Source organism: Thalassophryne amazonica, chromosome 18, assembly GCF_902500255.1.
Source record: "Thalassophryne amazonica chromosome 18, fThaAma1.1, whole genome shotgun sequence".
NCBI classification, from domain to species: Eukaryota; Metazoa; Chordata; class Actinopteri; order Batrachoidiformes; family Batrachoididae; genus Thalassophryne; species Thalassophryne amazonica.
In genome coordinates, this window is record NC_047120.1 from 56,287,231 (window position 1) to 56,302,416 (window position 15,186).

Consider the following 15,186-nt stretch of genomic DNA (forward strand, 5'->3'; position numbering starts at 1 on the left):
TGTCTGTATCTCTCAGCATAAGTCTCTCAATCTCAATCTCAATTTATTTATAAAGCACTTTAAAATGCACCAACAGCCAAAGCGCTGTACACAACAAAAACAGGCAAGTTAAAATAAATAAATAAATAAAAGCTACAGTTAAAAGCAGAAACACTAAAAAAAAAAAAAAAAAAAAAAAGAAACATGTCAAGATGCGTTAAAAGCCAAAGAGAAAAAATGTGCTTTAAGAGACGATTTAAAAGCAGAGACAGAATCAGCCTGCCTAATGTGCAAAGGAAGATCATTCGACAGTCTCGGGGCAACGACTGAAAAAGCTCGGTCACCTCTACGCTTCCTCTTTGACCTTGGGATAACCAACAGTGACAAATCAGCTGACCTGAGTGAGCGTGAAGGCCATATAAATGAAGCAGGTCAGACAGATATAGCGGGGCAAGGCCATGAAGACATTTAAAAACAAAAGAATTTTAAAATCAATTCTAAAACGAACTGGGAGCCAATGAAGTGAGGCCAAAACCGGTGTAATGTGCTCGCACCTTCTAACACCAGCCAAAAGTCGAGCAGCAGCATTCTGCACCATCTGTAGGCGAGTAAGCAGAGTCTGATTCAGCCCAATATAAAGTGCATTGCAATAGTCCAGGCGATTAGTGATAAAAGCATGGATTAAAATCTCAAAATGATGTCGTGAAAGAAATCGTTTCACCTTGGCCAGTTGTCTAAGTTGACAGAAACTAGACTTGACTACTGACCTAAGTCCAATGTTATTACTGCCAGGGTCTTCAAATTCACAGGGAGCATTCTTCGGACACAGACCTTGGACAAGTTCAAAGATGGCTAACTTTGACCTATTTTAAGTGGTCAAAAGGTCACATTCTGTTTCCTATTTTTATGGTCACTAGTGCAGTGCCTGTAGGAAGTATGTATTCCTGTGGAAAAGTAGGAGCTGTGTTGACCATCTTTGTCGAAGCTGGCGGGTGAAAATGTTTTGTGAGTCGGTCTGTGGCTCGCATATCTGTCAGAGTGTTTGTGAATTATTTCTTTAATTTATTTCTTCCATCTCTCCCCCATGAACGCGTTTGAGATAGGCATCTGGTTAAGAGAGTGGAGCATTTGGAGGCACAAATAGACACAACAAGGGCTTCAAGATGTACAGATTCCCTTCAGATCTGAACAGAGGAAGAATTTGGGAAAATAAAGTCAGCCGTGTGGGATAGAAGTGACTCATTGTCAAAGCTTTGCGAGTTAAAGTTATTGTTCCGTCAGTCCCATGTACAGTAAAACTCACCTAAACCATCATTGTATAAACCAGCTATTCGCAGTTACAGGACAAAAAAAAGTCCCAAAGTCATATATATGTATATATCAGATTTTGTAGAACGGATTTTCACTCACATCAGATAAAATGTCCCATCCGATCGCAATGTCTTTCCATTAAAAACCCCGAGCTGTCTGGACGTGCACAGTAACAGAGGTACAAATTAAAGTTCGGTGCTCTGACACTCTCCGATTTGAGAAAAGTGGGACCGGAGTCATTTCCGTGATTAAAAAAAACAAAAAAAAAACGGCCATTTATTTTTTCAAACCGCGTTCAGACTCGGACCCGCAGCCTGACGTGCACCTGTTAAATCAGACACGAGAGGCTGTGATTTCACACTTTTCTGCTTTCACTCTTTCGCATGTTAATAGCTTTTGCAGTGCACACGCTGATTACAAATGGATCAGAAAAGTCCGCACATTTACAACACAAAGTCGGTAAAAGAGGAAAATTTACAGATTACCTTTGAAATGGAGGTGATGATTGTAGAAAGACAAGTTTGTTGAGGGTCAAATTAATCCAGAAGAAAACATAATCCAGAGACGGAGAACTTTAAAACTGTCATACACGTCATTGCATGAAACTGAGTTACAGAGCTGCAGCTGCATAAATCAGGCTTTAAATTAATTCAATAAATCATTATCAATTGTAAATTTATGTAAATTTGATATCTTAACTATTTTTATATTTATTTTGATAGCACCTGTACCTGATGTGTTGCTGTATGTGGTTAAATGATTTAAACAAATGTTGAAACCATAAAAGGTTCATTCAGTAGTTCAGCTCAGTTGGAACCAAAATGGCACAACTTTCTGAGTTGATGCAGCTTTCTCAATTAAGGCACTCTAATGGGTTCTACCTTGTGCCAATAATGACGATGACTTCAAAATAAAGGTTTTTGAAAATGAATCCCCAAAATTTTCATAATGCCATGTGCAAGCCATACCTGAAAGCTGAGGCCGAAATGACAAACAGAGAGATATGTGAGCCACATACACACATACACACACACAGACACATCTTGCTTTATAGATAGATACAGCCAAGGGTATCTTAGCATTGCGTTATATTTAAATTTCAATTTCTGAAAGCATTTTATTTTGTAGTGTCTCTTCAATACCTTTGGATATTAAAAAAAATTTTTTTTGATGATGCAAAATTGGTTTGTTTGCATTTATTTCTGATCATACATATTTTAAACAGGGTTGCCTGCAACTCTGAGCATGACGGTATGACGGGAATATGGGGTGAAGTGTGGAAGTTTAAAGGACATCCTCACCTTTGGCTCCCCTGAGTACAAAGCCAAAGCCCTCATTGTCTTTCTTCTGTAGGAGCACAGTCTTCTCCTTAATGATGTAGTCACTTTAGAAAGAGCAAAATATGGAGTGCAAAGGAGTGGAAACAAGAGGAGGAGAGAGGGAGAAACAAAAACAGCATTGGAGAGGAAGGAGAGCTATATGACTTCTATTACAACAGGCAAATCTTATTGTTGTGGAAAATAAAGTATTTCCGAATGTTAAAATCTTGACTGCATCATACTGCAGCAAAACACTAGTTGGCTTGAGAATGTTACACAAAAAAAAGCGCTGCTGGACAAAAGGTTTGACGCAGGGATACAGTTTATGCCACAAAGGTTGGAACTGTATATATGCAATGACATTTCTTACTAGAACCTAATCCAGCTTGCACTGACAAGCACTGGGCCAGGGGGAACAACACATTAGAAGAATGTGCACAAACACTTCACTGATAATGGAAACTTCCAAATGCACCTTAAACTGCTGCATTAGCTTTCACTGCCTGTGGCAGTGTTTGCAAGCGTACCTCTTTGCCGAATCTATTGCACCACTACCGGTAATACATGACACTTCAGATTATCTACAAGAACTTAGACCTTCTACCAACCTCCTTTCACACGCAGATGCTCTTGTCAGAAGCAGCCTTTGTCGTACCGTATTTACACCTGGACTTAAAGTTTCTTACAATGTCAGTTCGCCCTCGGTGTGTTCGAAAGCCCACAGCTTTGATATATCGGTGTGTGCGAGACTTAAAAGAATTTCAGATATTTCTTTCACAGGAAGCTTATTTCTTTGCTTGCGCCTCATCTTAAATCAAGCTGATGCTCCAGCTGAAATGGAATCAAAGGATTTGATTTCCTCGAAGTGCTGAGCTCTGAGAGAACAGGACAAGTAGCAGGGTTGAAGAATTGTCTTTATTTAGAGCAGGAGTTTCCATTCTGACTCTCTGGGCTTCCCTGCTCCACTTGTTTTCCATCTCTCACTGATCAGATCAATCAGGCGGGTGATTCCTATTGAGAATTAGAAACAGCTGAGAAGCCAAACTGAACAGGGCACAGAATTATTAAATATGAGTGTGCTGTTTGTGGTGATCCATGGGCTCTAGATTGGGTCGTGTTTATAAAATAGGTAGCTGACATTTTCCACAAGTGGTAATAAATTGAGGAAAGTTTCTGCAATGAGTTGGAATGGTGTGTGAGTGCAGAATGTTTTTAGAACCTTAGTTTTTACCAGTTTTTAGAACATCTCAGCCCTTTTTTCCTGTTGAGTACGTATTTTTTTATGTTAATTTACTGCATTAATGTATTTATAAATTGTTTATGTTCTTATCATATACAGACTATTATTATTGTTATTATTATTATGAGTGTTATTATTATTAGTTTATTTTATTATTACTTCTATTTTGTCATTTGATTTTTAAATGGACCGCAATGGAAATAAATGTTTTCACTTTCTTGTGTCATTCATGTATTTTTTAACGTATTTACAATTATATTATGTACTTGCATTGAACTTGCTAAATAAAATCACGCACGCACGCTTTTAATATATAGATGATTTAATGGCCCCTGCTTGGGGGGGTAAATGGTAAATGGACTGCATTTATATAGCGCTTTTCCATCTGCATCAGACACTCAAAGTGCTTTACAAATAATGCCTTACATTCACCCCGATGTGAGCGTGCCGCCATACAAGGCAGCTCACTACACACTGGGAGTGATAGGGGAGAAAAGACCTTGCCCAAGGGCTCTTAGTGATTTTCCAGTCAGGCTGGGATTTGAACCGGGGATCTTCTGGTCTCAAGCCCAACACCTTAACCACTAGAACATCACCTCCCCGTGTGAGCCCATAGCTTCTCCAAAAATATTAGTCCTATCAATGTTCTGTTTTGGCAGCATTGATCCTTGACCCAAAATACATAAGCATATCAAACGGCAAATGTCAGTTCTCCACAGTTTCTCTGTTATCAAAGTTAAACACACACACGCACACAGAGCTTTTTTGTCTTTCTACATTCTGCTGCAAGCAGGTGCTTTTCATTTTTACACACCCACAAACAGAGATGATAGCGGAAGACATCAACAGCAATACACTTTTCAGTCATGGTACAACATGACACTTAAGTCACTCGTAACGGTAACATGACACTTAACTAAACTGACTAAACCAATTGAACTACAAAAACAATAAATCAATTAGACTAACAACACTGTTAAACTAACATGAACCACAATAACAACATTTAACACCCCCAAATCCAAACTCTCATGATGCATTACAGAGCAAGTCCATTGTTGACTGGTTAAAATAGCTAATTTCTCCAAAAATATTTGTCCTATCAACATTCTGTTTTCACAACGTTCAGCTTTGATCCAAAATACATAAGCATACAAAACGGCAAATGTCAGCTCTCTCCAATTTCTCCATGAACAAAGCTATCGACATGCAGGCACGCACACTGAGGCTACTTGGGTATTGTAATATAGATGCTTGACTGCTAGAAACAAAGCAGTGCTTTGAGTGCGACACTAGTTTTTCATAAGATTAAGTAAAATATGTAAGATTTCTTTTATGCACTAACAGGTTTAATTCCTTCAAATTGAATGATTGAAGTATGTGCTTCACCTTCACCTTGATAATGCATCCACCTGGCTGCTGTGGTATATAAAGATGCAGATTACACAGCATGATTACTGCACAGATGTGCCTGGGACTGGTCATAAAAAATGCTACTCTAAAATGTGCAGCTGGTCTGAAAAAAAGTTCTTTACTCGACAAGGACGATGGATGTGCTAGTCGTGGACTGGCATGGTTATACTGTATGTGGTCTGCAGTTGTGAGGGCGGGTGTTTTGCCAGTTTCTTTAAAATGACATCGGAATAGGTTAACAACTCTGGTGGACATTCTTGCAGTCAGTGTGCCAACAGCATGTTCCCTTAAAATCTGTAACATCTGTGGTGTTGTATTGCGTCATAAAACTGCACATTTTAGAGTGGACTTTTTATTTTTCCAAGTCCAATGCAAATCTGTGCAATAATCATGCTGTTTAATCTGCATCTTGATCTACCACAGGAACCAGGTGGATGGATCATCTTGGCAAAGGCAAAGCACTCAGTAACACACATTTTAACAAGTTTGCAAACAAATTTGAGAGAAATAATCTTTTGTCTTTGCTTCAATGTACTGAAAATGGGAACAAAACAAAAACGTTGCATTTCTAATTTTAGTGTGGCAAATTATTGTGCCTCTCTGTAAATGCAATATTTTGTCAGTTTTATGGAATGGCTGATATCTTTATTTGCAAAAACTAGTGTTACATCTTAGGCTGCATAAAAAAATTGTTGTTTCTTTCAGCTGCTCCTGTTTGAGCAGGGTCACCACAGCGGATATCCGCATTGACTTTTGGGACAAATTTTACACCGGATACCCTTCCTGACACAACTCCAGTTTTGGAGTTGTGTCAGGAAGGAAAAAACACACAACCCCTGACTTCTGAAAAGAGGTCTCCCATCCCAAACACTAACCAAGACCCACTCTTCCCAGCTTCCCACCCATATTATTTTGTCAGTATTATAACCGTATTAGGGGCTTTTCTGCATGCTCAGGTCAAGATGGTGGATGGAGGCCCACAGTATTCATGTGTGAATGGGATTCTAATCTAAGTGTGTGTTTATGTGTGTGTGTAAATTGAGGTCGTAATCACAGGGGAGCCTCTTTTGGTCCTATGTAGCACCAATTTTGTTGTGTGTAATTCCCAAACCTCCTGATTATTCCTGTTATGTCCGCCAAGGACATAATAAAAGTCATCGGCATTTATTTATTTATCTGTCTGTTAGTAGGATTACGCCAAAACTACTTCACAGATTTTGATGAAATTTTCACCACAGATAGATATTAGGCCATGGAAAACTCCATTAAATTTTGGAGGTGATCCAGATCCAAATCTAGATTCTGGCTCAAGATTTCACTTTATATAGGCTTTGAAAGATTGCGTAAAAAAAACCTACTTTGCAGATTCTCACCAAATTTGCACCACAGATAGATATTAGGCCATGGAAAATTCCATTAAATTTTGGAGGTGATCCAGATCCAAATCTAGATTCTGGCTCTAGATTTCACTTTATATAGGCTTTGAAAGATTGCGTAAAAAAAACCTACTTTGCAGATTCTCACCAAATTTGCACCACAGATAGATATTAGGCCATGGAAAACTCCATTAAATTTTGGAGGTGATCCAGATCCAAATCTAGATTCTGGCTCAAGATTTCACTTTATATAGGCTTTGAAAGATTGCGTAAAAAAACCTACTTTGCAGATTCTCACCAAATTTGCACCACAGATAGATAATAGGCCATGGAAAACTCCATTAAATTTTGGAGGTGATCCAGATCTAAATCTAGATTGTGGCTCAAGATTTCACTTTATATAGGCTTTGAAAGATTGTGTAGAAAAACCTACTTTGCAGATTCTCACCAAATTTGCACCACAGATAGATATTAGGCCATGGACGACTCCATTAAATTTTGGAGGTGATCCAGATCCATATCTAGATTCTGGCTCAAGATTTCACTTTATATAGGCTTTGAAAGATTGCATAAAAACCTACTTTGCAGATTCTCACCAAATTTGCACCACAGATAGATAATAGGCCATGGAAAACTCCATTAAATTTTGGAGGTGATCCAGATCTAAATCTAGATTCTGGCTCAAGATTTCACTTTATACAGGCTTTGAAAGATTGCGTAAAAAAACCTACTTTGCATATTCTCACCAAATTTGCACCACAGATAGATATTAGGCCATGGAAAACTCCATTAAATTTTGGAGGTGATCCAGATCTAAATCTAGATTGTGGCTCAAGATTTCACTTTACGTGTATATAGGCTTTGAAAGATTGCGTAAAAAAACCTACTTTGCAGATTCTCACCAAATTTGCACCACAGATAGATATTAGGCCATGGACGACTCCATTAAATTTTGGAGGTGATCCAGATCCAGATCTAAATCCTGGCTCAAGATGTCACTTTATATAGGCTTTGAAGGATTGCGTAAAAAAAACCCTACTTTGCAGATGATAGTGTTTGATTCACAGTTGAGATTTAAGCTTTTAAACCAGAACATTTTTTACTATTTAAATGGCAGCAGAAGTAATTACATTGTCCTCATGTCACTTTAAATCCAAACCCACATCCATATGTGCACTGATGTTAAAGATAACTGGACAATGCCGCTTACTGCACACACACTCAACAAGTTGCATGTGATAAATCGGCATGTGATCAAGTTTGGCTGAGTACTTCACAAGGGACGGAAGAGTCACGAGCATTGCCTCAAGGCCCAGACGTCGACACCAAGTTGCAACTTTAGCACTGAACAGATGACGGTTACTTTCTCCTCGTGAGGTCCATCCCTCGAGTGTTCTCCATCAATGCTACTGAGTCGCCAACGCACAGACGCCTTCCAGCCATCTGCTCCTCACACCTCATTCCTTTTTCTCTCACCCTGTCCTCCATCATACTTTTTTTTCCATTGCCGAGGATCAAAGTAGCATGAAGTGGGTGGAGAAACCCACCGAGCTCTCCATCCAGCCGCTTCAGCAGGGGGGGAACATCCCCACTGCTGCTCCGCGAGGTGTTTCTAAGGTACGATATGAATTGCAGCAACGAGTTCTGAAGCCTTCTGATGCACAGAGATGTTCAGCCTCTCGCTGACCACAGGGACCTGACCAGTTAAGGCCATAAAAAGCATAAATATCCATATGTTAACGAGTAGGACATACAAAGCAGGCTGCAAAGATGCTGTAAGCCTACCACAGACCGGAGAGTTATTATGTACCCTCCTGAGTCATCCTCTCTGCTATCCACAATTACCGAGGAGAAAAAAAAGGACAGCTTTTTTTAACCATTTACCTGCTGAATGAAAAACCAGATAAGCTGGTTATGTAGGGACAACTGGAACCCAACGCAAGTGAAGCGCTTGATGGATGGAAGTGACATAATGTGTGTGCAGATGTGGTAGACCTATACAGCACCTAGGTATGGGAGATAGTCCTGCAAGCTGCAGCAGTGAACCTCTACCATATAGTCACGTAAAATGGGTGTATATAATTGCAATTAGAAGCATAAACACAAATGCATGCACACAAACACACGTACACACACATGCATGCACATAAATGACCGGTGTCTTGAATTCGAGCTTGAGAGGAGCTGAGAAGCTGCATTCTTGTCACTTATTGATTCATTCGGCATCAACAGAACTATATATATATATATATATATATATATATATATATATGACATAACAACAGCAGTATGCAGGAACAGAAGAAAACATGAGTCTACATGAATGAAAAAATCTGCTTAGAGACATCATCATTACTCAAAGAAGAATGAATTACACCCACACCGTCTGACTGAAATGCATCAGTAGATGCTGCCTTTCACGCACAAGCACGCATGCAAGCGGCGTTGAGCGGAGACACAGAAACCAACATGCTGCAGTCTCCATTTGTGAGCCACAGATGTTCACATGCATTTAGGAAACATCCAGCACACATACAGACATACAGAGACATGCACACACACACACACACATGCACGCACGACACAGAGCTTATTAAGTCCATCTCGGAACAGGCACGGCCTCTCAATAGCATCATCTACCTCTCCCCTCTCTCCATTGTCCTCTCCTCACATCCATAGCCAGCCAATGAATGAGGAAACAGCCGCTACCTGTAAATGAACCACACGCTCCTGTTTCTGGGGCCCAGTGATGGCCACGAAGAAGAGAGGGAGAGAGAGAAATCTCTCTCTCCGCATCCCTCCATTGCTATGTCCCCCCCTCCCCACCCTTTCCTCTCTTGCGCGTTCTCCTCCTCCTCCTCCTCCGCCTCCTGGTCTTCTATCGAGAGAGCTGCAAGAGTGGTGGGGAACGAGAGAAGAAGGGAGGCCGTGCTGCTCCGCACCCTGCGTGCCTCACACAACAAAAAGGAAAAAAAATAAAAATAGAGTATATGTCACAGTACAGTGAGGGAGAGTGCTAGGATGGATGTGCAGGTGGGGATGCAGCGGATGGATGCAGCTGTAAGACGACACAGCGACAGCTGATTCCCACCATGCGTTCACATACTCACAAGTGCCAACTTTCCTTTCGCTCCCTCCTCTCTTCTAAACCCCTAATGCAGCTCTTTCATCACCACCCTGCAGGCTAATGAACAATCTCCCTCTCTCCATCTCTTTTGGAAACAGTAATTGACATTCTCCCATATGCCCAGCTGCAGTGAGGAACATGCTCCGGATCACCTTGCTCTTAATTGAGCACCACTTCACCACAGTGCTGCAATTACGCTTACCCAACTTCACAACATGTAACAGAACCCCAGCGGCTGCTATTTCCATTGAGAACACAGCTGCATTAAAGCAAATTAATTTTCGAATGACCGTAAAAAGTGGCGTTGTTGTGTACCGTGCTGTCAAAACGCAGGGTTGCAGCTGATAAATTGAGCTCAACTAACCAACACACTTCAGCCTCCTAAAGGCGTATTCATAGCCACACTGATTCAAACATGCAAATGCTCAAAATACACAACGCCTGGCTGCAGCTTCAAACACACACACACACACACACACACACACACACACACACACACACACACACACACACACACACACACACACACACACACGTCCTGGAGTTTGCAGGAGAAAAACCACCAACCACCAACAAGAACATCTGCTGCAGTACGATTGTCAAGTTCAACAGAGCAGGATGCAGCATGTGGACTAAAGCATCAAGGAAATGAGTGCACGCGTCTGGTGGAGCAGAGCTGAAATGACATGGCCACTCTGTGTGCTTTCAGCGCTGACGCGTTCGCACCAGCGTAACAAGAGAGGACAAGCACGGGCAGGATCAGCAGAAAATGGACACGGTCATATACACCGCACATGGACACACAGTGGGCCGAACAAGCAGTCTCAATAACGCACATTCTACAACATAAGGAGCGCCTGTTGCACACTGTGTCTGATTCAACCAAACAGTCTGTCCTTTACAAACCAAAGAGGAGATAATTCAGTTGCTGCCTGCAATCAATTGAAAAATCTATAGTGGCCATCCCATCATAGGGCAGCTGTAGCCAGGTAGGGGTCAAAATTTTAAAATGCTCCAATCATATTGAGTAGTACTCCACATTATTTGTCTGATCGTAAGCTTTCCAAAAATGTATAGTTTTGACTATCTATGACTGAATGTTGTGGAGTTACGGGGTAAAAACTGCAAAACGGTAACAAAGGTCTGTTTCAATTTGTACAGGGGTCAAAAGTTAATGTTGCACCAATTTTGGTACAAAGTGATGCAGCTTATTGGTTGAGATAATACAATAGCAAACTGAATTGTTTCAACCATGCTGAATGCTTGATCTCCACTCCATAGGCGTAGGAGGTGGGGGGGCAGGGAGGCAACCGCTCCCCCTGGGCTCGGCAAAATGCTCAAATTCGGGCAGATGGGCTGGGAAATTTGGACATGGGCCATGTAGACTGAATACAAAATAGAATGACCTAAAATGTCATACTTATTTTCGCAATTAATGTAAACAATCAAACCGTTATTTGGTCACCAATATAAATATTTGGTAATTTAAAGAGTCATGAGGGTTTCTGAAATTCGGCCAAATTTGGTGTCGCCCCCCCAAACAGACCCCACCTCCTACGCCTATGCTCCACTCTAATGGTCAAGCAAGGTCACCATCCATTGGATTCTACAGTTTGACAGTTACCATGAATGTGATAACTAAACAAGACAGATGGTGCAAACTATTCTTTTTAGAACCCTATTAACTGAACCAATAATTTGAATCCATAGCCATGTTAGCCATAGCTACCACCTTGGTGGGTATCATATATAGGTGGTAAAACCTAGACAAAGGTCTAAGAGGAGGATTAATTGGTTGGCATGCAAAACATGCAATTACATGGTATGAGGAGAAACCTGTGGTCAAAATATGCGTCAAATTTGGAAAATATCCGCCAAAAGGGAAAAACAGGTGTTTGTTTGAGCCCCAGTAACTTATGCGGTGTACGTCTGATGGCAATAAAAGTTAAATATGAAGTGGTTCACACCAAGGTAAAGCTGTGTGCCACATTTAAAAGAGATGCAACAAACAGGAACAACTCCAGAAAACTACATCCAGTAAGAAAAAAGTGAGTGCCCCCCTAACCCAATAACTTCTAGAGCTCCATTTGGATTGCAAAGAAAATTAAATATACTCAACAAAAATATAAACGCAACACTTTTGGTTTTGCTCCCATTTTGTATGAGATGAACTCAAAGATCTAAAACTTTTTCCACATACACAATATCACCATTTCCCTCAAATATTGTTCACAAACCAGTCTAAATCTGTGATAGTGAGCACTTCTCCTTTGCTGAGATAATCCATCCCACCTCACAGGTGTGCCATATCAAGATGCTGATTAGACACCATGATTAGTGCACAGGTGTGCCTTAGACTGCCCACAATAAAAGGCCACTCTGAAAAGTGCAGTTTTGTTTTATTGGGGGGGGGGGATACCAGTCAGTATCTGGTGTGACCACCATTTGCCTCATGCAGTGCAACAAATCTCCTTCGCATCATCCGTGACGAGAACACCTCTCCAACGTGCCAAACACCAGCGAATGTGAGCATTTGCCCACTCAAGTCGGTTACGACGATGAACTGGAGTCAGGTCGAGACCCCGATGAGGACGACGAGCATGCAGATGAGCTTCCCTGAGACGGTTTCTGACAGTTTGTGCAGAAATTCTTTGGTTATGCAAACCGATTGCTCCAGCAGCTGCCCGAGTGGCTGGTCTCAGACGATCTTGGAGGTGAACATGCTGGATGTGGTGGTCCTGGGCTGGTGTGGTTACACGTGGTCTGCAGTTGTGAGGCTGGTTGGATGTACTGCCAAATTCTCTGAAACGCCTTTGGAGACGGCTTATGGTAGAGAAATGAACATTCAATACGCGAGCAACAGCTCTGGTTGACATTCCTGCTGTCAGCATGCCAATTGCACGCTCCCTCAAATCTTGCGACGTCTGTGGCATTGTGCTGTGTTTTAAAACTGCACCTTTCAGAGTGGCCTTTTATTGTGGGCAGTCTAAGGCACACCTGTGCACTAATCATGGTGTCTAATCAGCATCTTGGTATGGCACACCTGTGAGGTGGGATGGATTATCTCAGCAAAGGAGAAGTGCTCACTATCACAGATTTAGACTGGTTTGTGAACAATATTTGAGGGAAATAGTGATATTGTGTATGTGGAAAAAGTTTTAGATCTTTGAGTTCATCTCATACAAAATGGGAGCAAAACCAAAAGTGTTGCGTTTATATTTTTGTTGAGTGTATAAACTGGGAAGCCGTGTACCAAGTTTCAAGGAGATTTGTCATGCAGGTCCAAAGATATATATATATATATATATATATATATATATATATATATATATATATATATATATATATATAAAATATTTATTTGATTAATCTCAACATTTTAAGGCTTCAGGTCAGCAAAACTGAAGCCCGCACTGGCCTGTAAATCACCACTGCGGCAAATTTGAGGCAAATCTGTCATTTGACAGCTTAGATTACTGGGATAATTGCATGCAGATGTGATGTAGACCTCTTGGCCGGTATAATGCCCTGGCTGTATATTTTTGGGCTTGCAAGAGAGTGAAGACTTTCCCAGCATGCACTGCACAAGAGGCAGCCTACACCTCCGGTCGGTCACTCGATCACTAGATCATAGCGCTAGATGTAACAGTAGTTTCCCATTCACAGTTTTTCTCAAGGCTGGCTTAGGTTCAAAGTAGCAGATTTAGCTCACTGCTAACAGCTTATTGTTACTGATCCAAATGTCTGAACGATCACGGAGCATCCTAGCAGCCGGGCAGCGGACTCTTACCTGGGGCCATCGATGCCATCGTAGGCTCCCACAGTGACATTACGGAAAAGCTTCCTCTTGGCTTTCTCACTTCGTGTTTCTACAGAGCACACAGAGAACCAACATATGCTCACTTCCACCTTCTGTCATTGACACCTTCTCTGTATTTTTGTGGGAGTGTTGCTGTCAGCATAAAAGAATCAAATCTATTTACAACAGAGTACTAACGGGGACTAGAAGGAGAGAGCATATCTCACCCATATTGGCCTCTCTTCATTGGCTTCCTGTTAATTCTAGAATAGAATTTAAAATTCTTCTTCTCACTTATAAGGTTTTCAATAATCAGGTCCCATCTTATCTTAGGGACCTCATAGTACCATATCACCCCAATAGAGCGCTTCGCTCTCAGACTGCAGGCTTACTTGTAGTTCCTAGGGTTTGTAAGAGTAGAATGGGAGGCAGAGCCTTCAGCTTTCAGGCACTGAGTGTTTCTTTCTCTTTTTGCTCTGTATGCACCACTCTGCATTTAATCATTAGTGATCGATCTCTGCTCCCCTCCACAGCATGTCTTTTTCCTGGTTCTCTCCCTCAGCCCCAACCAGTCCCAGCAGAAGACTGCCCCTCCCTGAGCCTGGTTCTGCTGGAGGTTTCTTCCTGTTAAAAGGGAGTTTTTCCTTCCCACTGTCGCCAAGTGCTTGCTCACAGGGGGTCGTTTTGACCGTTGGGGTTTTTACGTAATTATTGTATGGCCTTGCCTTACAATATAAAGCACCTTGGGGCAACTGTTTGTTGTGATTTGGCGCTATATAAATAAAATTGATTGATTGAACCTGTTTTTGTGTCTCCTAGGAGAAACGTTAATGTCAGTATAGTGCACTCGGCACTGTGCACCGCAAAAAGGCCTGTTGATAACCATATTTCTGACTAGTACCAGAGTAACAGTGACTCAATAACATGCGGCACACTTTCCAGGAAGCCGTTCCACCAAACTAAAAACTCCTACGGCTTTTAAATACGCTTATGTAATATTGCCACTATTCACACTATATGCATCTCTAAACATCCCAATATATTTTTATGATGATTAACAAATATAAAAATTCTCATCAAACACGTGACCTTTGGAAAAAATTTGAAAACGACATAGTATAATTTGAAAAACATTCCTGGGGGCGTGTCTTTGTTCCACTAGTCCTCTGATGTCATTTGGCCAATTTCCGCCAAACTTGTTGGCAACCCCAGAATTGCTCTTAACAGGTTTAGTTGAGTAAAGGCAAGGTCATTGGGGTCAAAGACCAAAATTATGATTTTTTTTTTTGTTATTATTGTTTTCACTCCCATGTCCACTAAACTTGCCACACATATGTAGGTGGGTTCTAGAATTGCCCAGCCAATATCAAATTTAACCAAAGGTCAATTATTAGGGTTAAAATTAAAGTTGTTTACTCTGATTTGCACCTTATCTAGCACACGTATGAAGGCTGGCTCTGGAACTGCTCAGGCAAGGTCAAATTTGCCAAAGGCCAATCATGTGGTTCAGCGCTACTGGGGTCAAAAGCCAAAATTGATGTTTTACACTGTAATTTGCTTTGAACTTGGCACAAATATAGGCTGGGTTGCAGAATTGCCCAGCAATGTCAAATTTACCAAAG

The 15,186-nt window shown here is 41.2% G+C and overlaps 1 protein-coding gene across 1 annotated transcript in view; it reads right to left on the minus strand.

Moving 5' to 3' along the window:
* Positions 1 to 15,186, minus strand: part of LOC117530998 (SH3 and multiple ankyrin repeat domains protein 1-like) — a 103,335-nt gene that overhangs the window by 16,726 nt on the left and 71,423 nt on the right. Inside the window, exons 16-17 of the mRNA XM_034193991.1 lie at positions 13,556 to 13,634; positions 2,592 to 2,674 (exon numbers count right to left, since the gene is read on the minus strand). Coding sequence (XP_034049882.1) covers positions 2,592 to 2,674; positions 13,556 to 13,634 — 162 coding nt within the window. The remainder of the gene's footprint in view (positions 1 to 2,591; positions 2,675 to 13,555; positions 13,635 to 15,186) is intronic.